The 27,373-nt window shown below is 69.0% G+C and overlaps 3 protein-coding genes across 6 annotated transcripts; 2 read left to right on the top strand and 1 right to left on the bottom strand.

Annotated features, from left to right (window-relative positions):
* The first annotated feature begins 1,319 nt into the window (after positions 1–1,319).
* On the top strand, positions 1,320–14,645 carry STAT6 (signal transducer and activator of transcription 6). 4 transcript variants are annotated; one of them, XM_082781253.1, is made up of 22 exons: positions 1,320–1,453; positions 6,265–6,395; positions 7,321–7,459; positions 9,214–9,297; positions 9,380–9,518; positions 9,628–9,680; positions 9,845–9,993; positions 10,138–10,269; positions 10,372–10,560; positions 10,635–10,722; positions 10,869–10,991; positions 11,146–11,238; positions 11,401–11,607; positions 11,684–11,778; positions 11,891–12,027; positions 12,151–12,297; positions 12,468–12,537; positions 12,852–12,977; positions 13,088–13,189; positions 13,306–13,386; positions 13,609–13,752; positions 13,823–14,645. In XM_082781253.1, the coding sequence occupies exons 2-22, from the start codon at positions 6,280–6,282 to the stop codon at positions 14,016–14,018; spliced, it is 2,610 nt and encodes an 869-aa protein (XP_082637379.1). In that variant the 5' UTR covers positions 1,320–1,453; positions 6,265–6,279; the 3' UTR covers positions 14,019–14,645. The 4 variants fall into 4 exon arrangements, with proteins under 4 accessions (XP_082637379.1, XP_082637378.1, XP_082637376.1 ...); XM_082781252.1 differs by lacking the exon at positions 1,320–1,453 and adding an exon at positions 1,764–1,905 and having other exon boundaries at positions 13,609–13,749; XM_082781250.1 differs by lacking the exon at positions 1,320–1,453 and adding an exon at positions 1,765–1,905.
* Positions 14,646–14,734: 89 nt separating this feature from the next.
* On the bottom strand, positions 14,735–19,317 carry NAB2 (NGFI-A binding protein 2). Its single transcript, XM_082781254.1, has 7 exons — positions 18,886–19,317; positions 17,542–18,346; positions 17,153–17,286; positions 16,486–16,537; positions 16,046–16,172; positions 15,752–15,952; positions 14,735–15,626 (listed from the first exon to the last, which is right to left on the bottom strand). Exons 2-7 carry the CDS (start codon positions 18,337–18,339, stop codon positions 15,532–15,534), a joined length of 1,407 nt encoding a protein of 468 aa, XP_082637380.1. The 5' UTR covers positions 18,340–18,346; positions 18,886–19,317; the 3' UTR covers positions 14,735–15,531.
* A 1,698-nt stretch (positions 19,318–21,015) lies between these two features.
* On the top strand, positions 21,016–26,206 carry NEMP1 (nuclear envelope integral membrane protein 1). The gene is made up of 9 exons (XM_082781225.1): positions 21,016–21,117; positions 21,527–21,648; positions 21,745–21,964; positions 22,278–22,350; positions 22,693–22,786; positions 23,000–23,114; positions 23,306–23,531; positions 23,842–24,015; positions 24,312–26,206. The coding sequence occupies exons 1-9, from the start codon at positions 21,030–21,032 to the stop codon at positions 24,493–24,495; spliced, it is 1,296 nt and encodes a 431-aa protein (XP_082637351.1). The 5' UTR covers positions 21,016–21,029; the 3' UTR covers positions 24,496–26,206.
* The last annotated feature ends 1,167 nt before the right edge of the window (positions 26,207–27,373 follow it).

Here is a 27,373-nt window from a genome sequence, read left to right on the forward strand (position 1 = left end):
GGGGCCAGGGGCAGCAGCTCCAGCCCCAAAACAGCCACGGTGTTCCTCTCACCTTACCCAAACATCCTTTTCTCCGCAGGGAACGTCTCATCCCTGCCTCAGATGTTTGTTACCAAGAGTCTCCGTCACCGTGATCTGCATTTTGGGCCGGTTGGGGTGGCAAACACACTGCCAATGTTTGCAACGCTGCCGAGGCCCTGGGGACCCACCCAGGCTATGGGGCTGGGGGGCAGCATGGACCCCCCAACCCCAGTGAGAGCGGGGCTGCCCCAACCCCATCCCTCCTTCACCGGCTGCAGGTGCATTCCTTCAGCCCCCCCTGGGGCAGTGCCCCATCCCTCCCCGACCACCGTGGCTGTGGTTCTGATGTCAGAGCCAGAGCCGTGATGTCAGAGCCGTGATGTCAGAGCCGTGATGTCAGAGCTGTGATGTCAGAGCCGTGATGCCAGAGCTGTGCCCTCGTTCTCCTCGCCACGCCGCTGCTGCACAGTGCCGAGTCCGGGTGCCACAGGGGCCAGGGCAGCACCGGCACCCACCCTGCAGCCTCTCCGTGGCAGGAGGTGCCTGCGCCCCCCCCGGATGACATCACCCGTTACAACAATGACGTCAGCAGTTACAACGATGCCATCATACACCTGCCCCCGCCCCAGTGAGGCAGTGCTGGCAGAGGGCTTGGGGGGGGAAAGAGGACAGGAGCCAGCCGGGAGGGGCCCAGCCAAGGCAGTGCCGTGCCAGGTGTTTGGGAGGAAGATGTTCTCCCTCCCCAGATGTTCCCGGGACGCCGTCCCCGCAGAGAGGCCAGCGGTGCCCGGGGTGGGGGGGCACAGCACAAAGCCCCGCGGGTTGTGCAAACCCCTGCGAGCGGAGGTGGCCGGGACAGCAGGGCCATGGCCACGCTCTGCCAGGATTCCTCCCACGCACCCAGCCCCGGGTCCCGTGTGCTCAGCACCGGTCGGTTCGTTCAGGGCCCCCCCCGGCCCCCAGCCAGGCAGGGGAAGCCCGGTGCCCCCCGACACCCCCAGAGCCCTACGGGTGCTGCCACCGGTGCCCGGGGCACGGCCGGGCCTTGGGCTCGGTTCCCCGGGGGACCCGAAGCACGGCGTGTCCCGGGGGGTCCCGGGGGGTCCCGTCCCAGCAGTGGGGGGGCAGCCCCCCAGGTCCCCCCCCGGCCCCCCTCCCGGGGCCGGTACCGGGGCCCTGCGGCGGGACCCCGGTGCGGCAGCGCCCCCTGGCGGCCCCGGGGCGGCTCCGCACCCACCGGGGGGGGGGGCAGGAACCGAGCGGCTCACGGGGCACAAACAGCCCCCGGTGCACCGGGACCCCCCCGGGCGGGGACAGCCCCCGGGCCTCGCTCACAGCTCCGGGCAGCTCCCGGGCCCGGCCGCAGGCCTCAAGCTCCGGGACACGGCTGCAAACCGGGGCCGGGCCCCGGGCGCGTTCAGCCACCGAACGGGTGCGCAGCTCGGGGGGGGGGGGGGCAGGTTGCCGGTTCCCGGTACGGGGGGGGGGTGCGGGGGGGCTGCACGGTGGCGGAGCCCCGGTATGGGGCAGGCTGGGGGGGGCAGCGCGATGTGGGGCAGGTGCGGGGCGGCCCTTTTGGGGGGGGGGGGGGGCAACGCAACGGGACCGGGAGGGGTGGGGGGGAACGGCGGGGACCGGGGGGGGAACGTGGGGACCCGGGGGGGAGGACGGCGGGGACCGGGGGGGGAACGGGGCCGGGGCCGGGGCCGGCGGGGCCCCCCCGCGCACCCCCGCGCGTCTCCTCCCTCTTCCTGGCGCTCGGCGCTTTCCGCCGGAGCGGGGCCAGCCCCGGGAGCCCGGCCCGGCCGCGCCCGCAGCCGCAGCGCCATGGACTGAGGGCCCCGCGGCCCGGCCCGGCCCGGCCCGGAGCGGCGGCTCCGCGAGGTAACGGCACCGGGGGGGGGGGGGGACGGGACGGGACGGGACAGGACTTGGGGGGGGGGGGTGGCACCGGGGAGACCCCCGGGGGAGGCCGCGGGGGCCGCCGGCTCCGCGGGCCCGGGGGCACCGGGCGGGGCCGGGCCCGAACGGGAAGGGGCGAGCGCGGCTCGGGGCCCCCCCCCGGGGCTGGCGGCGGGAGCGGGGCCGTGGAAGCCCCGGGCCGGAAGGAGGCGGCGGGGGCCGGGCCCGGGGAAGGGGGAAGTCGGCGGCTGGCGGCGGGACGCGGCCCGGTAACGGGGCCTTCCCCGGGCCGGTAACGGGGGCAAGGAGGCAGCGCCCTCCGGTAAGTCCCCGTTCCTTTGGGGGGGGGGGTCTGGGGGGGGTAACGGGGCTGTCGGGGGTTGCCCCGGTCCCCGGTGCCCGCACGCCGTGCAGCCCCGCGGGCTCCCAGTGCCCACCCCGGGGCCTGCGGGACGGCACCGTCCGGAGCGGGGCTCCCCGCAGGAAAACCCGGCGGGTTTTCAGCCCCCGGTGCCAGCAGAGGCGGCCGGGGCTGCTGCTGGGCGCTGCAGGTGCCTGCCCGCTCCGGGGGGGTGCAGGACGGGGAACCGGGGGCCTGCAGAGCCCCCCCCCCCCCCCCCGGGGTGAGCCCACCGGAGCCCAGCCCGCTGCTCCTGCAGGAGGGGATGGGGCCGGGGCCGGGCAGCAGCACCGGGGTCCCTGCGGGTGTTTGGCAGCCCCAAGGCAGCTGGAAGCCCGGCCCGTGCTTGGCGGGGCTGCCAGGCCCAAAGTCCAACGTGGACGGCTGCCAACAGCGCCTACGGACCGGGCCGCTGGCACCCCGTCTGGGGGCGGAGGGTGCGTGGGGCAAAGCGAAAGCGCCCGAGCACGGCCCCAGGGCGCCTGGCAGGGACCTCCGGGGGCACGGGCTGTGGCATGTCCCCAGGGGTGGGAGCTGAGGGCCTGATCCTGCCCGGATTCCCCACGCTGTGAGTCACACCGGGGCCGGGTCAGCTGGGGAAAGCCCTGCTCTTCTCTCTCTGAACCAGGAGGGCTTTCGCTGTGGGAGGGCAGAGGGCTCCGGCCGGTCCTTGCCACCCCATTGCCTCTGCAGCATCCTCTGCGCTGCGTCCCATCCGTGCTGCGAGGTTCTGCATCCTCACCTTGGACAGCGAACAGCAGCACGGGGAAACTGAGGCGTGACAAAGGCGGTGACAGCAGCAGGCTGCGTCCCCCGTGGGGACGTGGGAGGGAGGCTGGTGGCAGAGCCAGGTGTCCTGAACTTCAAGCACTGGAAAATCTGAGCGTCTGTCCCTGAGAAAGTCCCAGGGAAATCTCAGCTGCACCTTGCAGAGGGCAGGGGACTGCGTGTGTCCGCCAGCCACCAGCTCTGCCCCCAGTTGGCCCCTGGCAGGGCCTGGCCCCATGGGGGACGTGTGCTGAGGGATCGGGGGGTGGAGGGAAGCTGGGTCCCTTACGGGGCTGGGAGGGACCCTGCTTCCCCTCACACAGCAAAGAGGTGGCTCCAAGAGGTGGGTGCTGCTCTCATGAGGTGCCAGCGGTGGACGGGTGCCAGTGGTGGGATGCTTGGCTGCTCTCACTTCTGGAACGTGGACGTGGCTTCCCACTGCCCACAGAGCGAGCAGAAAGCCCATGCTGGGGAGCGGGGAGGTCAGCGATCCCCCTTCGGTGCCACGGTCCGTCCTGCCTGACCTAGCACCACGTCCCTGCCGCCACCGAGGACGAAGCCCAGCGGGGTGGGGAGGTAGGAAGAGGGGGCTCGGGGCGGAGCTGCCCCCCTGCGCCATATCCTGCCCCGCCATTGAGCCGGAGGCGCCTCGCGGCCGTGGGGTTTTCCGAGGCAGCAGCTCCCAGCCCCGCACGCAAACGGCCCAGCCCCACAGGAGGGGGCCCTGTCCGGGGCTGCCTCCAAACCTCTGCCTTTTTGGGGGCACGGAGCCCCGCTAGAGGGGGATTTGTGCATCTGCGGCGGCGTGGGCACGTTGCCCGCGGAGCTGGGAGCTGCGCCTGTCGTCCGGGCGAGTTGCAGGGCTGCTGGCCCGGTGCTAGGAGCTGCGGCGGTGGCTGCTTTGCCCAGGGGACGAGGCAGCGTCCCCGACCCGCAGGAGGGGTGGCCTCGTCCTGAGGCCTGGGTCTGCGTCCTGGGGCCTGCCGCAGTGCTTCCTCTTCTCGGCGCTGCAGATATGTTGATAGGGCAAACACCACGTGGGCCACCAAGCGCCAGCTGGTACCGCGAAGTGCAGGAAACCGGGGCGCTGGGCACGCCGGCCCTTCTCAAGGAAACCTCAGCCCCAGCCAGGGTATTGTTACAGGAGCACGGGCTTGGCAGGGAAAGGCTGTTGTGCAGTAGGAGCTGAGGAGGAAAACACGGAGTTATGGAAACTGCAGCGAGGACGGGAAGGAAGCGCCGCACGGCTGGGCTCGAGGAGCTGCAGCGATTGACGCCAGGAGGGGACAGGGCCGTCCCCTGCCGTGAGCTCCTCCAAGCCGGCCCTGGGCTTGTGGGGACGAGGAGGAGCGTGGTGCCTCCTGCAGCCTCGCAGCAAATTCAGGCATGCCCAGCTCACGCTCCAGGTTGCTGCGTACAAGCCAGCAGCTGCCTCCCGGCGCTAAGCAGAAATACAGGTTTTAACGAGGGAGGGGGACGGGGACTGGGCCTCCGAGGATCACAGGATGAGGGACTGCTCTTTCCTCCTGCCTCCATTCCCTGCGCACCAACAGCTCCGACCTCTCCTGGTCCCTGCCTTGCAGGGTCCGTGGGGGGCGGCGAGGGGAAGCAGCAGCTGCTGGTGGGTTTTCCTGGCTGAGCAAGCGGTGGAAAGGCCCCAGCCCCAGCTGCAGCAGGTGCCCTGAGCGGGGCTGAGCTGCCTGGTGAGCGCTGGGTACATTTCCCCAGCCGTTGATCCCTGCAGGATCTGTCAATCCCCGCAGTAAATCATCGAGGTGGGTTTGTGCCAGCAGAGTCAGGAGCAAATTCACTGCTGGGAGACCCAGGCACGGCACACAACAGGGTTGCTCCTCCGATCGGTGTGGGATCCTGGGGGCTCGAGCACCTCGGGGGCTCCCCTTGCCCGGCCCCAGTGCGTTGTGGCCCCAGGATCGAAGGCGGGGGCGAGCGGCCTCGCTTGGCGGCCGGCAGCAGGCCACGGTTGTTTTGCACTCTGCAATGTTGCCCTAGTGACGTTGGCTCCCTTCCCTCCGCATGGTTTCTCAGAGTCTCCGGCGGCTCCACCTCCTCCCTGCGCCTTGGCTCTTGCCGCGCGGAAAGGACCCGCTGGGGAGAGCAGCCGGCCCGCGGGCGCACGTGACGCCTCCCCCTCGCTCGGCTGTTTGCTCTCGGCCCCAGCAAGACGCCCTGGCCCGCGGCCTGCAGGCTCCCGGTCCTCCGAGGGCCGCGGCCTCGCGTCCTGCTGCAGGATCCGGTCTCCACCCCGGCTGGGTGAGGGGCACCCAGGAGTGAGGTGCGTCTGGGCCGGGTGACGCAGCGGCTCCTCAGCCCGGCGAGGGGAGCGGGCTCTGCGGCGGGGCCGTGGGATGGAGGACGCGAGGGTGGCGGGGAGGACGGGAGCAGGATCTTGGGAAGCAGCCCGGGAGGCTGGGCTGCGGAGGCGGGGTGAAGTCCGCAGGCTTCAGGCGCTGCTGGAGGGCGCAGGGCGCGTCTGTGCCAGGGAGGCGCCGTTGGGGTTGCGAAGCCCAGCTTGGGGGTGGTGGGAGCCCCCCGGTCTTCCCCATGGTGTTTCCTGTCTCCTGTCATCGAGCCCTCTCCTTGCTTTCCATGGAATCTGGAGACCGGTTTGTGGGGTGGCTGAGGCATGCCCTGGGAAGGTGTTTTCCCTGGGGGGGTGGCTGGGGAGGTTTTGGGGAGCAGCTTGGCCGCCTCGCTTCTGCAGGGCTGGGGGTCAGGGCTGTGTCTTGTTCCTGAAAGCACCGCAGCAGAGCCGTTTCAGCAGGTGCTGGGGCTTCGCGCTCTTCTTGCTCCTGGCAGCTTTGCCATCTCTCCTGCGCCGAGCTCAGTAGTGCTGCCTGCCACCCCATGCGTCCCTGTGCCCATGGAGGAGGAGCAGGGATTCCCCAGAATTGCAGGAAACTGAGGCACGAGTGGGCTGCCAGCCTGCCAGGATTGCCCAAGAGGGATGATCAGGGATGGGTGCTTCCTGCTCCTCCTCTCCGCGCAGCCCCGGCCGTGCCAAGCAGCAGGTTCAGACGGCGGAGGGACGGGGCAGCAGTGCTCGAAGGAGCCTTCAGGACCGGGGGATAGCCCAGCCCAGCTGTGCAGAGGACAGGGTTGTGGGGTGCCCGCAGTGTCCCCCTTCTCCCCATTCACCTCCCATTTCCCTGCAGGTAACGGTTCCCAAGATGTCCCTCTGGAACATCGTCTCCCACATGCCGCCAGAGGAGTTCAGCAGCCTCTTCGCAGAGTTTCCCCGCAGCCTGCGCTGCCTCCTGGCTGACTGGCTGGAGAACCAGCCCTGGTGAGTCCCCGGCTGCCCCACGGGGCATTGCTCTCCCTCACCGCTCCCACGTGCCCGGGATATGGCAGGGGAGCATCCAGCTGCCCGCAGGGAGGGCTGAGCCCCCAGCCAAGGGGGTCCCGGCCTGGCCAGTGTCTGAACGTGTGGGTGCCGGTGCCGGGCTCCGTCCACGGCCCCAGGTGAGGTAAGTGAGGGCGCCCTGTGCATCCGTGCGGGAGCAAGAGGAGATGGGGCCAGAGATGGATGCGCTGGTGGCGCAGCTCGTGGTGGGGCTGAGCGCCCCGATCTGGATGGGAGGGGAGCTCCTGGGCCTGGGCAGAGGGTGCAATGTCAGGTGAGGCTGGTCGGGGTCTGTTGGTGCCCTCAGCGCCCTAGCAGGGTCTGGACTGACTCAGTGCTGCATTCGCAGTGGCAATAACAAGCACAGCCTGGCCAGCACCCCTGCTTTGTGCCTAGAACATGGAAATAGCAGTGGGTTAATTAGCAGTGTCACGGTCTCACCCAGGCGTCCCCAGGAGTGGCCTCAGGAACTGTTTCTCCTCTGCACAGCACCATGACCAGGTTGCAAAAGGGCAGGAAATTTGACACAAGGGGGCTTGGCCACATGGGACTGCGCCGCAGCAGCGGGTGAGGGGCTGCTCCAGGCCCCGTGGTGGGGGAGCACAGCAGAGGGTGGGTGGCAGCTGGGTGTGTGTGTGGGAGAGGTTTCAGGAGGTGACGTCCTCTCTGATGAACCTCGTGATCTCTCTGAGTGCCGTTCAGCCTCGCTCACAGCTGTAAGGTGGCAAATTTCCCCCAGAAGTCCAGCCGGCGCTGGGTGACGTGCCAGGACAGCGGAAGCACCGGTGTTCCCTTCCTCCCCAGTGCGTGCTCGCAGGGAGGGCAGAGGCTTCGTGCCCACCCGGCCTTCTCCCCTTCTCCCCAGGGAGTTCATCAATGGCTCCGACGCCTTCTGCACCAGCGTGGCCAGCGGGATGCTCTCGGCCATGCTGGAGAAGCTTCGCAGTGCCGCCAGCAGCGATGGGCAGCAGTGCCAGATCCTCCAGCAAGTCAGCAACATTGAGGTGCGCGGGGGGCCGGGCGCGGGGCCCTGAGGGCCATGTCCCGCCGGGATGGCAGCTAGGAACCACGGGAGGCAGGGTTGTTGTCATGCCTTGGGTTTGCTGCATCAAACACCACCGAAGGGGCTGATGCTCTGAGCCAGTCCCCTCTTGAGGCTGGAGCCTTGGGTGACTTGTGCGGACTCGGTGCCGGCGGTGGGGTTTTGTGGGCACTTCGGCAGGACGGGGGAGCTCATCCGTGTGCCGGGGCCAGCCCCCAGCTCGTCACAGCACTCAGGCCCTTCATGGCCACGGTTCCCCCCTGCCCGCCAGCCGCCGCAGCTTCCACTCGTGGGGCACATCCCTGCAGCCCCTTGGCACCCAGGAGCTGCCCCTGCAGGGACCCCCCGAGCACGTTGGCACTCGTGCAGCCTCCTCACCACATGTTCCCCATTTTCTGCTCGAGCGTTTGATTTCTCCTTCCTCCATGCGGTGTTTTGTGCCGTGTTTCCTCCTGCCGCATGTGCATGTGTACACTGGGTTTCTTTTTCTGGGCTCTTTCTCTGTTTACTGAGACCTCTGTGAATTGCTCTCTGTCTCTCTTCCTCCCTCTGTGATTGCAGATTAACCCTTCCACTCTCTCTCCTGCCAGTGGAGCTCTTAGAGTAAGGGCTGAACGGTGCTCGTGCCCAGAGCCCGGTTGAAAACCCTGCTTTTTTGGTAATATACAACATTTGGGAAGGGGTCAGTTTTAGTCATAACTTCTGGGGAACTGGGTGACTTTCATGAACAATGTTGCTGCTGGCTTTTGAAAATATGCAGATGTTTCAGCTCTTTTTTTTTTTTTTTCCCCAATTTAAGTTACTCAAGAAGAGCCTCCCTCCTCCCATTTTTCCTCATCCCGTAACAGCAAACCCTTTTCCCTTCCGAGCCCTTTGTTGTGGGAGTGCGCTGGGTGGGAGCATGGGCTGCGGGCGGTGGGAGCTGGGTGCTCTTGCTCAAGACGAACGTGGCCGAGGAAGCAGCTGGGGCAGGCACGGCCCCTCTCCGGGGGGTGCTTCGGGATGGGGCTGTGACGCAGTGAGGGTACAGCTCTGGGCTGCCACAGCGTCTCGGGACACCAAACCCAGGGCTTTGGTCCCCTAAACCCCGGTGCTGGCAGGGCTGGCGCTGCTGCGGGGCCGCCGGGTGGGCGCAGGGGGCCAGGGGCGTGCCGCGGAGCTGCCGCCCGGCCCGCAGGGGAAGCCGCCCAGCGCGCCGTCCAGCGGTTCGCCGTTGCTGTTTAGGGAAGTAGCTAATTTGGGAAATGTGCGAAGGCCGGAGGAGCTGGCGCAGGGTGCGGGGAGCTGGAGCCAGCCGGGAAATTCCTCTGCCTGGGCTTGGTGGAAAGCGCTGATTCACCCGGGCCAGGGGTGGCCGGGAACGTCTTCGCCAGGTGTAGGGCTGGTGCCTCTTGAGGGGATGCTCGCAGAAATAAGGAATGGGGGTTTGGGTTTCATGTAAAGTTGCTTCATATTTTTCATGCATGGTTTAAAACTGGAAAAGTTTTTAAATTTTTAACTTTTTAAAGTTTTAAACTGGTTGTAAAGCTGGAAATTGGTTATGTCACAAAAGCGTGCCAGCCACAGCCTCTTCCACATGGCTGGCCGTGAAACCACAGAGACTGGCTCAGCGCCCATCGTGTTGGGCTGGGGGCCCGAAACACGTGAACGGGATGGGCTGGGAGCGGCGGGGCGCGCGTCCTGCCCTGCTAACACCCAGGGCCTTGCTCCCCCCAGAGCACGTACCGGCGGGACCCGCTGCGGCTGGTGGCTGTCCTGAAGGCGATCCTGGAGGGCGAGAAGGCCGCCGTGCTTAAGAGGGTGCGTGGCTCCTGCCCCCCACTGGGGCAACCCATGGCCGGGCCGTCCCCACACCCCGCTCACCCCACTCTCCTCACCCCAGGACCGCCACCTGCCCCTCAGCTTCCACCGGCGGCAGGAGGAGCTCAAGTTCAGCCTGGGCCTGCAGCGGCTGCAGCACCGTGTCCACGAGATCCAGGCGCTGCGGGAGCGCGGCTCGCAGCTGCGGGACGGCTCCGCAGGTGAGGGGCCAGGGCGGGATGGATCCGACCATGGGGCACGGCGGAGAACGGCAGCGCCGTGCGGGTGCAGTCCTGTGCTAACGGGGCCGCCCCGCTCCATCCTCCCCAGCCTCTCTGCCGCTGAACCCACAGCTGAAGACAGAACCGAAAGCTCCAGAGAGCGTGAGTGGGGCTGGGGCAGCGGGGCAAGGCGGCAATCCTGCCGGGGGGAGACAGGGCTGAGGAGCACGAAGCAGTTCGGGGGGGGCACGGGGCCAGTGCGGGGCTGCAGGCTCTGCCGGGGGCATGGTGCCAAGCAGAGCCCCGTGGCTGGTGCTGCCCCCCAGGAGCTGCCCACCCTGATCCTGGAGGCCACGAAAGAGCTGGAGGTGGCCAAGCAGCAGGTCCTGAAGAGGATCCAGATTTGGAAGAGGCAGCAGCAGCTGGCAGGAAACGGGGCGCTGTTCGAGGAGAACCTAGCGCCGCTGCAGAAGAGGTGGGGTGGCAATGGGGGACCCGCAGCAACCCTCCTGCCCCGTCTTCTCCCCTGGGAACGGGGACCCTGCTGGCCTGAGGGGCTCCAGGATTGCTGTGGCCCTGTTTTGGCTCAGGGCGCTCTTTCCCCACAATTTCCTCACAGGTGTGAGAGCCTGGTCGAGGTTTATTTCCAGCTGCACCAGCAGGTGATGGCAGCGAGCACAGATCTGGGGCCCGAGCTGCTGCCCCGGCTCCTGGAGCGCTTCAACGAGGTTTTATCCAGCCTGGTCAAGAGGTAATGGACAGGGCGGGCGCTGCGGGGGCAGAAGGTGGATCTGCAGAGGCCGGTGGCAGAGCTGGCTGCCCTCGTCACCGCTGTCACCCCTTGTTCCCCCAGCTCCTTCCTGGTGGAGAAACAGCCCCCGCAGGTGCTGAAGACCCAGACCAAGTTCCAGGCGAGCGTCCGGTTCCTGCTGGGCCCCCAGCTGCTGAAGGCATCCACCAAGCCCTACATGGTGCGGGCCGACATGGTGACGGAGAAGCAGGCGCGGGAGCTGGCGCTCAGCGCCTACGGCAACACCCTGAGGTGAGCGGCCGGCCAGCGCGGGGGTGAGGGGGCTGCGCCCCCGCTGCGCTGCCCTGACCCCCGCCTCTGCCCAGCGAGAGCACAGGGGAGATCATGCACAATGTGGTGGCCCTGGAGACCAACCCCACCAGCGGGACCTGCTGCGCCAACTTCAAGAACGTGGTGAGTGCTGCTGGCCAGGAGCTGTACAGCGGCCCCGGGACAGGCTTGGGGCTGTGCTGGGATGTTGGGAGGACCCCAGGAGGGCTTGGGGGGTGTCTCAGGGCTGTTGGTTGCCTGGGGGTGACGCTTGGCTCTCCCCTCCCTAGCTGCTGAAGAAGATAAAGCGCTGCGAGCGGAAGGGGTCCGAGTCGGTGACAGAGGAGAAATGTGCCGTCCTGTTCAGCACCACCGTGGCCCTGAGCCCCAGCAACCTCACTGTGCAGCTCCAGGTACCGGCCCCTCTCCTTGGCAGCACCGAGCCTCCCTCAGGCACCCGGGTCCTGCCACCCCTCGCAGCCCTGGTCTGGGCTGGGATGGCCCTGGGGCAGCCTCAGGGCTGTGGGAGGCTGAGCCCGGGCTGAGGGGAGGGCGCCCCGTGCCCAGGTCCTGTCTCTGCCCATCGTGGTCATTGTCCACGGGAACCAGGACAACAACGCCAAAGCCACCGTGCTGTGGGACAACGCCTTCTCGGAGATCGTGAGTGCCGCGAGGGAGGGCTGTGGGGAGGGGCTGGGGTGAGGGAGGACCTGCTGGGGTGCCAGGGCTGGGTCCGGCTCCAGGACGAGGAGACTCCAGGGCTGGGCTGGGGCAGTGGGCGCTGTCCCGATGCTGTCCTGATGCTGTCTGGCCCCGCTGTAGGACCGCGTGCCCTTTGTGGTGGCCGAGCGGGTGCCGTGGGAGAAGATGTGCGATACCCTGAACCTGAAGTTCATGGCAGAGGTGCAGACCACCAAGGGGCTTCTCAAGGAGCACTACTTCTTCCTGGCCCAGAAGATCTTCAACGACCACAGTGCCAGCCTGGAGGACTTCCAGAGCCGCAGTGTCTCCTGGGCCCAGTTCAACAAGGTTACTGGGAGGGCTGGCCGGGGTGGGCAGGGGCCAGCATGGCCCTGGGGAGCCTCACACCCCTCTCATTCCCCAGGAGATCCTGCCTGGCCGGGGATTCACCTTCTGGCAGTGGTTTGACGGAGTCCTCGACCTCACCAAGAGATGCCTCAAAAGTTACTGGTCAGACAGGTGGGTGCCGGAGAGGCCGAGTGGGGTGTTCACAGCTCCTCCAGGACCAGACGCAGGGAGTGCTGGGTCCTATCCTGGCACTGGCACGCTGTCCGTCTGCCCTTTCCTCCAGGCTTATCATCGGCTTCATCAGCAAGCAGTACGTCTGCAAGCTCCTGAGCACAGAGCCTGACGGGACCTTCCTGCTCCGCTTCAGTGACTCGGAGATCGGAGGCGTCACCATCGCTCACGTCATTCGGGGCAAGGACGGTGAGACGGGGGCACGGGGGCTGCTGCCAGCACCGCCGAGGGGAGAGCGAGGTCACCGCGGTGTGGGGACACTGGGCGTTACGGGGGGGCAGGCAGTGGAGCCCCGTGCCGTGTCACCCGCAGGCTCCAGCCAGGTGGAGAACATCCAGCCCTTCTCCGCCAAGGACCTGTCCATCCGATCCCTCGGCGACCGCATCCGGGACCTGGGGCAGCTCCGCAACCTTTACCCCAACACCCCCAAGGACCAGGCATTTGGCAGCCACTACAACAGTGAGTGGGGGGAGCGGAGGGGCCCCGGCCTCGGGGCTGCAAGGCTGTGGGGAGAAGCAGGGGGGGCTGCGAGAGGGGCAGAGGGATTTGGGTGCAGGGTCCTGCTGCCAAGGCTGGCGCTGCATCGTCCCACGCGGGGCGGTGGCTCACGGCTGCTTCTCTCCCCGCAGAAGAACAGACGGGCAAGGACGGCCGCGGCTACGTCTCCACTGCCATCAAGATGACGGTGGAAAGCGAGAGGTGGGTGGGTGCAGGAGGCTGTCGGCGAGCCCCAATGGAGGTGTGTGCACGGGCAGGTGATAGCGGCCAGCCTGAGCATCGCTGCTGGGCCAGGGGGGTTTCTGTCTGGGGGAAATGGGGAAATGGGGAGGTGCTCATGAGCGAGGAATCCCCCCCCGGGGAGCTTGAGCCGCAGCAGAGCCCTGCTCCACGTGAATCCCACCCTGATGTCAACGCCCCCAGCAAGTGCTGGCTTGCACACACGCCTCCTTGTAGACTGGACCCTGCAGTGCAGGAGTCCTGCCTGTGCTGAGGGGGTCGGTGTGCCTCTACAGGGACCAGCAGCCCCAGAGCACTGCAGGGGGGGGGCCCGAGCCCCCCCAGGCTCAGATGTTCAGCCTGCCTGTGCTGCAGCAAGAGCTGCGCCCCGAGAACCTGCAGTCGGTGCTCAGCCCCATCTGGTGAGTGCCCGCCCAGGGGCAGGGGCAGCTCTCTGGGCACGTGCTGGGAGGGGAGGGGGCTGCCCTGGAGGACGCCCTCACCTGCTGCCCCCCCCCATCTGCACTCGCAGCCCCCCTGCTCCCTTCTGCTCCCAGCCCATGTCCAGCTACCCCGCGGGTGAGAGCAACATGAACATGATGGTCCCCGAGGGCATGGGGTCCTCCTTCCCCAGGTAGGAGCAGTACCACAATTGGGGTGGGGACACATTGGACCCCCCACCTCCCCCCGGCATGGCTGGGCTGTGTTTCCTCCTCCCCTTCCCCAAAATGCTCCTGCTCCTCCCCACAGCACCTCACCGATGCTCTCATCGTCCATGGTCATGGACCCTGCGCTGCCCCGCTGCCAAGACCTTGCCTTCAGGAACCCTATGTAAGAGCGTGGCTGGAGGGGGGCACCCTGCCCTGCCCCCCCCCTTCCCCTGGTCCCAGGGCATGCACATGGGGGGTGCTCTGCCCAGCTGGTGTTGCCCATGAGGAGATGCGCTCCAGCCTCCAAACCAAGCACTTCTCTCCTGCATCCTGGGGCTGCCAAGCACCCTGGGGGAGGGAGGTGACCCCTCCATCAGCCCCCTTTCCCCCTTTTGCCCCCCAGGAGCTTTATGACCCACCAGTACATGCCTGGGGAGGCCTCCCAGCTGCTGCCCGGAGGCCCCTCGCCGGAGCCGCGGGATGAGGAGATGCCCGAGCTGGCCCCGTTCACGCCGATGGATGCGCCGCTGCAGAGCTCCCCAAGGTGGTAAGCACCGGGGGGCTGAGGGGGGCCTGGGGGGGCTGCCCTGGGTCACGCTGCTCCCGCTCTCCCCCAGGATGGCGCCCAGCATGGACCTGCCGCCCAGCTCGGAGTTCGACCAGTTCCTACAGGAGATGTCCCTGGAGAGCCCCGCGCTCTGCCCCCCCTTCACACCCCCCATGCAGCGCAGCGGATACCCCAGCCCCAACGCTTCGTGCTGGGGGCTGGGGGAGTCCCGGTGGGATGACAGCGTCCGGCCGGGGCACGCGTGAGGGGGCTGCGGGGGCCGTGGGACTGTGAGCCCCGACCCAGCCTCGTCTGGGCTCCTGGACTTGACGCGATTTGCGCCGGGTTTGCAAACTCTGGCAGGGGAGGGGAGGGAATTTTCCGGGGGGAGGCAGCACTTCGGGTGACACCCTGTCCCCCCCCAACCTGTGTATACGCTGCACTTTGGAGCACGGAGCCGCTGCCTGCCCTTGCCGCTGCCAGCGGGGGGCCCCGACCCGCGTGGGGGTGCCCCCAGCCTCGCCGCCAAGCTCGGTGCCCCCAGCCCACGCTGCCGGGCTCAGCCCCCTGCGGGGGCCGGGATGAGTCAGCTGCGGGGGCGAGAGGCGGCAGTGGGAACCGGGGGGGCCGAATGCGCCTGCCCAGCACTCCGGGGGGGGAAAGGGACCCCCCCCGCACCAGCCCAGCTGGGGGCACGAGCCCCTTGTCCACCCGGGCCTGGCACCTGCTGTGGGGTTTGTGAGCTGCCCTGTGCCCCCCCCCCCCCCCCCAGCCTGGAGGAGGGTCAAGGCAGGGAGAGGGGAGCCTGGGGGAGTGGGGGCAGGAAGATAAGCCATAAAATAAAGTTTTATTCCAAAATAACAAAATAAATAATCTACTGTACACGTTACAAAGGAAGAGTCGCTAATGCTCTAAAAAGACACCACACAGTCCTAACGGGGGGGGGACCCGGGGGCTGGGCATGGCTTGCAGAAAAGGAGGGGGGGGGGCAGCAAGACCCCAGCGCCCGTCAAACACCTTCTGCTTGGTGCTGGAGGGGGGGGGCTCCTGTGTGACCCCCCCAGCACTCAGACCACGCACAGACAAATGTTGGGGGGGGGGGGGCGTACAGGGGGAGCGCGCGTGTGCTTGGGCATGTGCAGGGAGGGGGGGCACCATCGGGGGGGCCTGTGGGGAGTGTATTTACAGCAGAGATGCGTGCATGCAGGGGGGGGCAAGGGGGGGGTTGCAGTGCGTGCACACAGAGCGCTCGCACGTGCTTGCTGCGGGGGCGCCGGCGGCTGGAGCGTGGGGGCGCTGCGGGGGCGCTGCGGGGGCGCTGCGGGGGCGCGTGGAGCTGCGCGCGCCGGCACCGCCGTGGGCGGCCGGGCTGACGTGGGCGCACGTGGCGGCGGTGGCACAGCGCGTGTCCCCACGCGGTGCCGGGGCCGGGGGGGACGCGATGTGGCTGCCCCCGGGTCAGGGTGGGGGAAGCCGGCAGCAGGCGGGTGCGGGGGGGCCCTGTGTGGGGTCTGTACAGCAGGCTCGAGTCCATCGCGGGCTGCCCCAGCCCCTGGGGGGGGCGGCGGGGGGCGAGGGTATTGCTGCTGCGGGGAGCGTCCCGCTGCGGCTGAGGTAACCAGAGCGTCCGTGCGGGAGGGGATGGGAAATGGGGGGGGGGGGGCTGCGGCCGAGCCCCCTCCGGCACCTTGCGCTCACAGCACTGCTGGCACCCAGCCCCCTGCCCGTTATTGCTTCGTTAGTGGTGGCGGGGGGGCTGCGGGGCTCCCGCCGGGCGCCTCACTGCCGGCTGGTCTCCTGCTCCACCTTGATGGTGCCACGGGGGGGCTCGGGGGGAGGCGGGGGGCCCCGCTCTGCCAGCCCGTCCTCGAACTCTGCAGGGAGAGGGGGAGAGTCAGGGTACCGTAGAAAGGGGGGGGACAGCTCCCTCCGTCCCCACACCGACCGCCCCCCTGCCCCGAGCTCCCCAGACCCCCTCCCACAGCCCCCAGGGCCTCACCTGGTCCCGGGGGCTTCCCAGGCAGGCAGGGGCTGAGCCGCCCCACGCGCTCGTGCGAGACCAGGCGGGCCAGGCGCAGCCCCTCGTCCATCAGCGTCTGCTGGAGGATGTGGCGGCTCCAGAGCCCGTGCGGGGGGAGGCCAAGGGGCACGTCGGGGGCCACGCTGGGCGGTGGCGTCAGCCGGGGACAGGCCCCCGCTGCTGCAAGGAGGGGGACGAGGGTCAGCGTCAGGGGCTGGGGGGTTCCGGCTGCCACCTGCCCCCCAGGGTGTGCCAGTTGGAGCCCCCGCTCACCCTGCAAGTGGCTGTCGAGGCTCTCCCCGGAGAGGCTGGCCGCATCCTCCTCCAGGCTGGCACGGTACGGGGCCGTGTGGGGCTCCACGGGCAGCTGCAGGGGCTCAGGGCGGCTCTGCTCGCCCACCTGCCAGAAAGGTGCAGCTGAGCACAGGGCACTGCAGCCAGGCCCCATCCCTCTGGGGGGGGGGGGTTGAGGGAGGGGGCTCCACAGCACCACCAGCCCTCGCCCCTCGGCGCCTGCCCGAGCTGGCGCAGGCAGCCCTGAGCACGCCGCGCGGTCACACCCACGCGTGGGCGATCACCCACCCACGCTCGCAGGTGTGCACGCATGCACATGCACAAACACCCCCGTGCATGCGCGTGCACCCCCCCCCCCCTCCCCCGGTGCCTGCACCCCACCCCATGCATGGGGGCGTCCGCCCCGGGCACGCACCCACCTCCTGCTTGAGCCGCTTGGCCACGGAGGCTCCGCTCTCCTCGGGCTGCGTCCTGCGTGGGAGGGAGCAGAAAGGGCTGCGTCAGGCGCGGGGGCGGCCGCGCAGGGGCCCCGCGCTGTGCATGCCCGCCCGGCCCCCTGCCACGCTCTGTGGGCAGCGCCAGCCGTGACGGCGGGCGTAGGAGGCCGCCCGGGCAGGGCGGTGCCGCGGGACGGTGCAGAGCAGAGCGGGGCCTCGGAGCAGATGGAGCCGGGGGGGGGGGGGGTGAAAGCGAGGAGTGACCCGAGAGCGAAGGGAAAGCAGCAGTGCGGCCGCAGCAGCCAGCACGGCGCCGGCAGGGGCCTCCTGGGGGAAGGGTGCAAGGGATGAGGCACTCCCCCGTTAACCCCCAGCTGTATCCCCATCCCCACCCCGAGTGCTCTGCTTTCCGCCCCCCCCTGGCCACCCCCAGCACCTCCGAGGTCAGGCAGAAACAGCCTGAGCAAGGGAAAGGGGAACTCGCAGCCACGTGGCTGTGGGGGCTGCGGGCTCCCACCCCCGTCCGGAAGCACCGGTCCTGGTGCAGCTCCCACGAGGGCAGTCGGGGGCTCGGGAGGAAACCCCATGCGTGGGCAGGGGGGTGACAGCTGCCCCCCCCCCCAAGCTCCCCTGAGGACACTGGGCTCACCTGGCCACCTTGAGCGAGGACAGGTAGGTGCTCTCCCGCGCGACCTGCCGCGAGAGCGAGAAGAGCTCAACGCGCCGCAGCAGCAGCGAGTTGTCCCGCAGGCAGAACTGGGCGGCCGCCTCGTTGATGATCAGCTGTGGGCAGAGGCCCGGGTGTCAGCAGGAACGGAGCCGGCGGCACCAGCAGGACCCTCAGCAAATGGCACCACAGGCTCCGGGCAGGCAGAGACCGCCTGGACAGGAGCCGACCTCGGCTTCCTGCACCCCTGCGTGGTGGAGCCCCCACCACAGCCTCCTACCAGGGACACAGCCAGCCCCAGAGCCACCCCAGCCCCCTCCCCATGCACCGGGGCCGGTGTTCTCCCGGTGCATTTGAGCCCGGACCCTCACCTCATGCAGGGTGAGCTGCTTGCCTTCACGGCGCCGGGCCTCACCACGACCATAGATCGCACTGTGCCGACGGATCTCCTCCTCCTTGTGCCGGTCGCCATCCTCCAGCTGGAAGATGTGCCCCACGGCTTTGGCCAGCTTCTTGTTGAGCTTCATGAGTGCCCGCAGCTCGGCGTCGCCGCCCCGGGGGCAGCTCTGCAGGAGCCGCTCCACGCTCTCTGCCACCGTCTGCACCAGCTCCGGCTCCAACGCCTCAGTGCCCACTGGCTGCTCGCCGCTGCTCCCGCCTGGGGAGAAGGGGGGGCCCCCCGGCTCTTCATCCCCGCCACCCTCCGACTCCGGGGTGCTCCTCCCCGGCCACGGTGGCGCCGCCGATGGTGACAGCTTCTCCCCCGGATCCGTGGGGCTGCGGGCCGGGGGCGTCCCTGTGCTGCTGCCCCCCTTGCCCGTGGCCTCGCTGGGGCTGGCGTGCCCATTGCTGAGCGATTTGCGCCCGCTGGCCTCGGAGAGCTTGAAGAGGGGGATGCTGCTGACGGGCACGGCCGAGACGGGCTGGCTGAAGAGCCCCGGGTTGGAGGCCCACTCACGCAGGGCCTTCTGGAGGCGGCGGACGTGCAGGGGCTTGGTGGCCATGCCCACCAGCGCCATGATCTCCAGGAACTCCTCCTCGCCTGCCTCGCAGAGCTGCTGCACGTCGTCCCCCCCTTGCTGGATGAAGGTCTCGTAGTAGCCCAGCAGGTTGGCGCGTTGCAGCACCCGGTACAGCTGCAGCTCCCCCAGTGTGCGGGGCACGGCCATGGCGAGCCTGCGGGACGGACAGCGTCACGCCGGGGCCAGGAGGGACAGACGGACACCCACGGCCCCCAGGTCAAGCTCGCAGGAGAAGCACACCCCACACCCTTTGACCTGGGTGCCTGGGGGTCCCCGGGCTGGGGGCACACCCCAGAGGGAGGGGGCGCAGTGGGGCACTCCACAGACCCCACCAGGCCCCCCCTGCCCCTCGGGCCAGGTCAGACCCCATGGCCACAGCTCCCCAGACACGACACGGACACAAGTGGGGCAGGGGCCAGGCCCGGGGTCACCCCCCCACCCCCGTTTTCCCTCCCGGGGCCGTGCCCAGCACCCCACGGACCCCTCCCTCCTGCTGCCAGCAGCCCCCCCCAGGACCCCCGCGTGGGGCAGGACACGTACCCGGGGCTGTCACAGCCCTCCCCATCCCCAGACCCCAGCGTCCCCTCCCTCCTCTACCGCTCCCCGACCCCCCCCGCTCGCTCCGACCCTCCCGGTGCCCCGAGCCCCCCCCCGCCGCCCCCAGCTCCCCCCCATCGCCCCCCGGTCGCTCACCGCGGGCTGGAGCCGGCTCCGGCCGCTACGCCCGTGCGTCCCGGAGAGAACCGCAGGGCATGGGCAGGGGCGCGGGGGCTCCGGGGGCCGCGCTCCGCTGCGGGCCGGGGATACCGGGGGTGCCGGGAGCTCGGGGACCCGGGGGGTGGGCTCGGGGGTCCCGCGGCCGGGCCGTGCGCGCTCACTCCGCCGCGCCGCGCCGCTTCTGCGCGCCGCCCACACGGGCGGTACCGTGAAATAGCAGCGGCCCCGGCTGCGCCGCGGCGTGGGAGGCCCCGGGGGCGGATCCCGCGGCTGCCGCCCCCGCTGAGCGCTGCGAAGGCGGCCGCGGCGGGGGGGCCGCGGGAGGGAGCCGCGGAACCGGTACCGGCACCCCCCAGGGACCGGGGGGACCGAGGGGACCGGCTGCGCCCAGGGCGCACGGTGGCACCGAGGGGACCGGGGACCGGCTGCGCCCAGGGCGCACGGTGGCACCGAGGGGACCGGGGACCGGCTGCGCCCAGGGCGCACGGCTGGTCCGGGGGTCCCGCACCCCACGGAGAGTAGCGCGGGGACCCCCGGTAGCTCCTCGCCGAGGCCGGGGAGAGCCGGTGGCGGCGGAGCAGCGGGGAACCGGGGCCGGTGTCCCGAGCGGGCGCTGCTCGAGGCGGCCGGTGCTCGCGGGGCGCACCCCGCACCCGGTGCCTGTCGCGCCCGGGGGACCCCCGCTGTGCCCGGAGGATGCGGGGGGTCCCCCCCTTCAGTCCCCCGGCCATGGGGTCCCGCAGGGCCAGCAGCAAGGGGGGGCTGCGCTCGCAGCATCTCCGGTTCCTGCGGCAACCGGGCGCGCCCCGGAGATGCTCCGGGGCGCTGCTGCCCCGTCCTGGCAGCCCCGCACCCACCCGGCGCGGGGGGGGGCTCGGTCCCCGGGGCAGCGGGAGGCGCCCGGTGCCGTCGGTGGGCTCCGGGGTGAACCCCCCCGCGGGTCCCGTCCCGGCGGGGGGAGATGGGGAGCGGAGGGACAGGATTTTGGGGACGGTAGGGGGTGAAATCCTGCAGCCCCCCGCCGCCTGCACCCCAAGGGAGGGTCGCGGCCCCCCCGGCCCCCCCCACCTCGCCGCTATTTATTTACAGCTCGGCTGGCGCCAGCCGCCCCCGCTGCCTCCTTCCCCGGGGGGAGGGGGGGGACCGGGGCCGGCGGGGGGCTCAGCGCCCCTCCCGGGGGGTCCCGCTCCGGACCCTCAGGGCCCCCCCCGCCCCTCCCAAAGCTCCCCCACCCCCGGGCCCGGGCGTCCGGAGCGGGGGGGCCGTTCCCAGGCCCGCCGCTGCCCCCGGCTGACGCACATCCTCCGCCCACGGCCCCGCCGCTTCCCGGCTCCGCCGCCCACGGCCCGGGGGGGGCCCCCGGAGCCCGCTCCCCGCCCCCGGCCCCCGCCGCCCCCTCCCCTGCCTTGGGGGGGGGGGGGAGGGAGGGAGGAGGGGAACGGAGCCGAGCACCGGGCGCCCCCTCGAGGGGTGTGGGGGGGGTCCCGGTACCGACGCCCTCCGGTCCCGGGGGGGCACCGCGGGGGGGTCCCGGGGATGGGGGGGGGATGGGCAGGGTGCTCCCCCCCCACCCCCACTCGGAGGCAGCCACTGGGGGAGGGGGGAGGGAACCGGGGGGCGGCAGGGGCCGGGCACGGGGGGACCGGGGGGGTCCCGGGGGTCTCGGGGGGGGGGATGGGGGCGGGGGGGGTCCCGGGGGGGGGCGGCCCCGGGGAAGCTCCGGGCCCCCCGACCCAGCCACCGTGGTGTCGCCCCCTGATAGGTGGAGCCGCTCGTCAATCAAAAGAGAGGGGCGGGAGCGCGCCGCCGGGCCGGGCTGCGCGCTGATTGGCTGTAGCGAGTGTCTGTCAGAGCCGTTGCTAAGGCGGTGCTCGACGCTAGGCGGGGCCCCGCCCGCCCGCTCTGGCCGCTGGTGGCGGCCTTAGCAACGGGAAGGCGGGGCTAAGCCCACGCTGCGCTGATAGGCTGAGAGCCCCGTCAGTCATCCCGTGGGAGGCAGGGGGCTGGGCGAGGCCGCAGCGGCCTTCCCATAGGCCCGGGCAGCTGTCAGTGCGCTGTGACGTCAGGCGAGGGGGGCGGGACGTGCGGGCGGAAGCGGAAGCCGGTGGCGCGGCCGGGCCATGGCGGGACGGACGAACGCGGCCTGGGCCCGGCGGCTCCTGGCGGCGCTGCTGCTGCTGGGGGCGGCGGCACCGGGCGGGGGGCGGGGTCAGCGCCAGGACCAGGGGGCCGTGACCGGTGGGGGGGCCGGCACCGGGGTGGGGGAGCGGCGGGGGGCGGCCTTCGGAGGGTCCCGGGGCCTGGAGGGGCGGGGGGGGGCCGGGGGTGTCGGGGAGGGGGTCCCGGGGGGGTCCCGGGGGCCTGGAGGAGTCCCCGGGGGTCTTGAGGGGCCCGGGGGGGGGGCTCGGGGGGGGGCTCGGGGGGCTGGGGGAGGTTTGGGGGGGGGGTTCCTTGGGGAATGGGGGATCCCTGGGGTCGGGGGGGGGTCTTCAGATGGCTCTCAGGGGGTCGGGGGGGTCTTGGAGGGACTTGGGGGGGTCCTGCTGTGGGCGGGGGCCGATGCCCGGCTCTGTGTCCGCGCTGCTGAGCGCCCGTTGCTCTTCCCCTCGTCCTGAAGGTGCGGCGGAGACCGTGATCGAGCTGCGTGAGACCCACGCCTGCTACTGGTCTGCCTCCCACCGCTTCTGCTACGCCAACACGCGCGCCCCGCAGTGGCACGACATCTGGACACGGGTGCAGGTGAGAGGGGAGGGGGGGGCAGGTCTTCGCCCCCGCCCGGCAGAACCTGGCCCAGCCCCAGCGGTGCCCCCATGCGCTTCCCCCCCCTGTGTGCAGATCCGCATCAACAGCAGCCGGGGCATCCGAGTCACCCAGGTGGACAGCGAGGAGGAGCTGAGGGAGCTGGAGAAGTTCAGAGTGTGGAATTTCCTCTTCTCCTTCCTGAAGGAGAAGCTGAACGACACCAGCATCGACGTGGATCTCTACGGCAACAAAACCTGCCTGAAGGTCGAGGCGCTGGAGGCCGACACCGTGTACTGCGTCGTGCTGTCCCGGCGTACGTCTGCTCTGCCGCAGGGCAGTGGGGCCGAGCGCTGGCACCACGGAGGGGCAGCGAGGATCAGGCACGGTCCTGCTGTGAGGGCCAGCAGGGCCGGTCCCCGCGGCAAAGGGAAGGGGGCCCTCAGGGGAGGCCTGCCTTAGTCCTCAGGGTGCAGAACAGAGGGCACAGAGTTACAGACACAGGGGGCTTTTCGGAAGCTTTCCTTGAGCACCGCCTCTCCCCGCTCGTTGTTGGTGTGTTGGGGTGGAGTTTGCACTGAGGGTGCCCTGCCAGGGTTTCTCCCAACCTGTGTTTTTTCTCTTCCCAGGATTTGACCCTAAACTCTTCCTGGTTTTCTTCCTGGGCCTGTTGTTGTTCTTCTGTGGGGATGTGCTGAGCCGGTGAGTCCCCTCCTCTCCCCTGTGAGCTGGGGGCTGAGTTGTGCTGGATTCGCAGAGCAGCTCTTGTCTGCGTGCTGCAGAAGGCAGAGGATCCCCGTCTGCCTCCCTCTGCCTGCCCAGGGGACGCCAGGCCTGCCCCGGGGGTGGCTCTGTGGGGCTCTGCACCATTCCCCTCGCCCTTCCCAGGATGCGCGGTGCCTTTCTCGTGGCACCAGGTGCTGGGGTGTGCAGTGCCTGGCTGGCCTCGCAGCCTGCAGGTTCCTGGGGGTCGCTCCTAGTGGGTGTTTGCGCATGGGCGTGCCAAAAGCTGTTAAACACTTTGTGCACGTGTGATCTCCACAGGAGCCAGCTCTTCTACTACTCAGCCGGGATAAGCGTTGGCTTGCTGGCCTCGCTGCTCATCGTCTTCTACGTCATGTCCAAGGCCATGCCCAAGGTGAGAGCGTGAGGCTGGCTGGAGGCGGGGTTGCTCGCAGCTGCCCTTTCTACACCAGCACTCCTGTTCTGGTGAGCGTGTGGGGTTTTGTGGCCTCGGGGTGCTGGGCTGTGGGTCCGGCTCTGCCTGGAGCAAGGCTCGGTAGTCAGGGGGAGGCAGGCATGGGTACCCTCTACCAACAGCTCCTCTTGATTCTCCCGTCTCTCTTCCTAGAAAAGTCCTGTTTACTTCCTTCTGGTAGGAGGCTGGTCCTTTTCCCTGTACCTGCTTCAGCTCGTCTTCAAGAACCTACAGGAGATCTGCAAGTCCTACTGGCAGTACCTGCTCTGTAAGCGTGGGCCCCTCAGACCTGCCAGCTCTCCAGTTCTTGCGGCTCCTACCAGAGCCTCGGCTCGTTGCTGGGGAGCGCTGGGGCTTCCTGCCCCCCGTGTTGCTGCAGACGTTGTGCTTCTGCTCCTGAGAGGCAAATCCCAGCGCCGGGGCAGTGCCCCAGCTCCCGATCCCTCTGCTCCCCTGCAGGTTACATGCTGCTGGTGGGCTTGGTGAGCTTTGGTGTGTGCTACCGGTACGGCCCCCTGGAGAACGAGCGCAGCATCAACCTGCTCTCCTGGACCCTGCAGCTCCTGGGCCTGCTGCTGATGTACTCGGGCATCCAGATCCGCCCCGTGGCCTTGGCCTTGGTGCTCATAGCCATCTGCACCAAGCACCTCGACCACCCCCTTCAGTGGGCCTACGCTGCCTACAGGTGAGCGCTTGCACCCCAGCCCTTGCTTGGGCCAGGTGAGCTGCTGGCTGGAGCCCGTGCTGCAGAACTGGGGCATTTTTGGTGGTTTTTGGGGCTGGGGTGGGTACGCTGGGGGGCTGTGCCCCTCCTCCCCGGGTTGTTGTGGGGCAGCGCCGCGCTCCTCGTGTGTGGGAGCCTCCCTTGGGAGTGGGGAGCCACGAGCTCTGCTCCAGCCCACTGCTGCCTCTTGGCCCAGTTCCCTGGGGTCTGGACTGCACTGGGCGCCCTGTGCGGGCTGGGAGGGCAGTAACTGGTGCTGTGCTGCTGGCAGGAAAGCGCAGAGCGCCCGGCTGGGGCCCAGCCCCCCCCGCCTGCTGACCGAGGAGGAGTACCGCATCCAGGGCGAGGTGGAGACACGCAAGGCCCTTGAGGAGCTTCGAAACTATTGCAGAAGCCCGGATTTCTCTGCCTGGACCGCAGTCTCCCGCATCCAGTCTCCCAAGAGGTAACGTCCCGTCACCGTGCCGTCAGGAGACCTCATCTGGGTGCTTCTGAAAGCCCTGAGCCGCTCTGTGCTGCCACCTCTGGCTGCGAAGGCGCAGAAGATCCCCACCGCGTGTAAGCGGGGCGCTGTGTGGAAGCAGGGCGTGCGGCTCCAGCCCTGGCCCAGCCTCTGTGCTGTGGCTCTGCCCGTGGTGTGGCGTCCCAGAGCACTGAAACCCCACACCCCCAGCTCCCTGCACGCCTGGCCTCACAGGCCACTCGTGATGGCACAGTCGTGTCTTGGTGGCTTCTTCCCAGGTTTGCTGACTTCGTGGGCGGCGCCTCTCACCTCACCTCCAGAGAGATTTCTTTCCACGAGCAGGAGTATGGCTTGGGTGGCAGCTTATTTGAGGAGCAGCTGTTTGAGGAGGAGGAGGAAGATGACTCTGATGCAGACTACAGGAGTTGCTCCCTGTCCTACAGCCGCCTGGATGCTGATTGAGGTCAGCTGCCCCAGACCCAAGAGGGCCAGGGGCAGAACTGCTGGAGTCACCCTGCTTCCCTGACACCTGTGGTGCCCAAAGCCATGTTTACAGGGGACAGCTGGTGTTGTCTGTGCCCAGCACCTCTGATCCCACCCCAAGCGGGGCTCCTGTGAGCCCTGCAGCAGAGCCAGGCTGGTAGGAGGATACGGGGAGTTGGCACCCTCGTTTTTCCCAGGCAGTTCCAGCATCAAAGCTCTTGTCATCGCAGCTCTCGTTGGCAGAGGGTTGCACGGGGCCGGTCCTTGACCATGGGGTCTGTGCTGCTGCCGAGGTGTAGGACACTGGGCTGGAGTTGAGCTGGACTGGAGCCACCCTTGCGTGCCTCCTGGTGCACACCTGGGAGGGGCAGGGACCTTCCCAGGCCTCGGTACTGAGCTGCCTCCTGTGTGCGCTGAGCCCCCGTGCTGTGGCTGGCAGGGGGGAGCCCCTCTCCCCCCCCCTCTGCCAGGGCGTCTCCACCTTTCAGGGCGGGGATGGAACAAAAGGTCCAGCTCGCGTGCAGATGCCTGCAGGAGAGACGTTCATAAAGGAACTTTGGACCCATCCTGCCGCTACCTGCGTGCTCAGCACCTGCCCGCTGCAAGGCTGTGGTGTGGGGCGAGCACACCCGGGGGCAGCTGCTCCTCCTCCTCGTGCTTACCAAAGGTGCCCGAGGGCTGCAGCTGCTCAGGCTGTGCCTCTAACTTGTCATAATCCCCTGCAGCTACCAAAAATCCCCCAGTGCTTCCTGGGCAGAGCCCCAGCTCCATGGGCAGGGGGCTCCATGTGCGTGTCGCAGAGCTGGGTGTGAGGCCCGGTGCCCTGCAGGTTGCCCCCAGCACCTCGCGGGTGCTGGCTCAGCCTCCTGGTACGGCCATGCCTCCTGCACCCTGCCCAGCGGGTGCCGATGCTCCTGTGCCCTTTCAACCTGGTGCCAGGCAGCACCGGGCGCCTGCGTGCTCCTGCAGCAGCACCTGGGAGCGCACCCACAAGGGGCCTGTACCGGGGGGTGCAGGAGCTGTCACGCTGCTGCTTTCAGTCCCGTCCCCACCAAGCTTCTCTCACAGCCAGCGCAGGGCAGGAGGCCTGGTGGAGAAGCCTGGATGAAGCAGAGATCTGGGGGGGGGGTGCCCAAATCTATGCAACTTCTTGTGGGAGTGTGGCCATGGGGGTCAACAAGCTCCACGGTTGGTGATAACGTCGGACTCAACGATGAGGCCAGGAGGAATGTAAAGTGTCTAGAAGGAACAAAGAAGGGCGGTTCAGGAGATGCCTTGCCGTTAAGACGTGGACTTTGCTGGGTGTTTGCTGTCAGGCAAAGTTTTTGACCAAAGAATAGTGAAAAAGTACTGCTGCAGAGCGAAGGGTGCAAGAAGGGAGCCTCTCAACAAGGGGAAGTTGAAGTTATGTCATCGATAACGTAGCAGCAGTTACTGATCCTAAGAGAGCCCCGGTGTCTGTGTGGTCTTTATGCCACAATTTCTTTGCAATAAGCCTGCCCTCCCGTAGCCTTACTGCCCAGGGCTGCTGCCCCTGCTTATGCTGTTGATTTACTTCTGGCTGATGTTCGCTCTGCTGCAGCACTGAGCTCTACCCCTGTGTGAGCAGCCTCTGCTGATGCCTCCCTCTGTCCCCTTGGTGTGCTTAATGCAGGTTGACAACTGAGTATATTTTTTAATAAAGGTATGTTTTCTTAATAATGAGCCTCCTTTATTTATCTCCTAGCACCCTTCCTCTGCCCTGGCCCCTCCACCTGTGGGAGCTGGCTTGGCCCAGGACATTGCCCAGTGCCTGGGGATGAGGAGGGGGGACTGGAGGCAGCACCCCTGCACTGCTGGCTCCATTCGGGTGCCTTCACCCCAGGAGAAGCCGGGTTCCTGCCAGCTCTGTACCTTGCCCCCGTTTCCCGGAGCCCCGGGAGGAAGCTCCTTTTGTTTGCCTGACCACAATTAAATTTCTCTCCCTGTTCCTGCATGAGTACGGGGGACAGCACAGCAGTGGGCTGGGACCCTGAGAAAGGGGCCCAGTGGCTTTGGGGTGCTGCGTGCCTCAGTTTCCCTGCCCTCGGCCGGGCTCCGTGCCCGGGGGAGGGCCCTGGGCCCCCGCCCCCCCGTGGGCCGGCCGGGGCCAAGCCCCAGCACCGGGATCTGGAGCAGCCCCGGCTCGGCAGCTCCAGCAGCCGGTGCTCTGCCCGCGGGAGGTGAGTCCCCGGCCCCTTCGCATCCCCCGGGGATGGGGCTGGGGGGCAGCACCCCGGTCCCCCACCCCACATCTCGGGGGGCTTCGCGTCCCCAGGGGTCACCGGCGTGGGGGGGAGCCCCGGGAACCGGCACCGCGGGGCTGCCCCGGGGCTGCGGGAGGGGGTCTGTGTGTGTGGGGAGGGGGCTTTTCTCCGAGTCCCTCCCCACAAGCCCGGTTCTCGCCCCGGGGGTCCCGCAGCCAGCAGCGCTGGGGGGGGGGGTCCGTGCCCGGCGCCCGGTCTGGGGGGAGGCTGCGGAGCCTCGTCCCGGCCGCTCCCGTCCTCCCGGGAGGCTGCTCCCGGTTTGGGGGGGCTCCCTCGCCCCCTTCGCCCCTTCCCCACCTCGCCGCCCGTGAACTTTCCCCGGGCCCCGGCAGCGGGGCTGGGTTTACAGCCCTGGAAAGGGAAAGGTAAAGCGGGGCTGAAGGTCGCCGGGGTGCGGAGCCTGGGGCTGGGTGGAGCGGGGTCGGAACAGCCCCGGGGTGCGGAGCGCCCCCAGCCCCCGGCCCGGCCCCTGCCCGCCCCCGGTTCCCCCCTGCCAGGAAGGAGGGAGGAAGCGGAGGCTGAATTCATCCCTGCCACAAGAATAGGACCCAGGTGTCCCGGCTTCCTGGCCG

Source organism: Aythya marila (assembly GCF_965140915.1).
Source record: "Aythya marila genome assembly, chromosome: 30".
NCBI lineage: Eukaryota > Metazoa > Chordata > Aves > Anseriformes > Anatidae > Aythya > Aythya marila.

Excerpts from the sequence above, each read along its gene's own strand:
- STAT6 (XM_082781253.1), top strand. The coding sequence starts at position 6,280 with ATGTCCCTCTGGAACATCGTCTCCCACATGCCGCCAGAGGAGTTCAGC. Across the intron at positions 9,519-9,627 it reads GCTGCGGGACGGCTCCGCAG|CCTCTCTGCCGCTGAACCCA; the intron begins GTGAGGGGCCAG and ends CATCCTCCCCAG. Across the intron at positions 11,608-11,683 it reads CCTGGGCCCAGTTCAACAAG|GAGATCCTGCCTGGCCGGGG; the intron begins GTTACTGGGAGG and ends CTCATTCCCCAG.
- NAB2 (XM_082781254.1), bottom strand. The coding sequence starts at position 18,339 with ATGGCCGTGCCCCGCACACTGGGGGAGCTGCAGCTGTACCGGGTGCTG. Across the intron at positions 17,287-17,541 it reads AGCAGCTCACCCTGCATGAG|CTGATCATCAACGAGGCGGC; the intron begins GTGAGGGTCCGG and ends CTCTGCCCACAG. Across the intron at positions 16,538-17,152 it reads TCCTCGCTCAAGGTGGCCAG|GACGCAGCCCGAGGAGAGCG; the intron begins GTGAGCCCAGTG and ends CCTCCCACGCAG.
- NEMP1 (XM_082781225.1), top strand. The coding sequence starts at position 21,030 with ATGGCGGGACGGACGAACGCGGCCTGGGCCCGGCGGCTCCTGGCGGCG. Across the intron at positions 21,118-21,526 it reads GGCACCGGGCGGGGGGCGGG|GTGCGGCGGAGACCGTGATC; the intron begins GTCAGCGCCAGG and ends CTCGTCCTGAAG. Across the intron at positions 21,649-21,744 it reads ACATCTGGACACGGGTGCAG|ATCCGCATCAACAGCAGCCG; the intron begins GTGAGAGGGGAG and ends CCCTGTGTGCAG.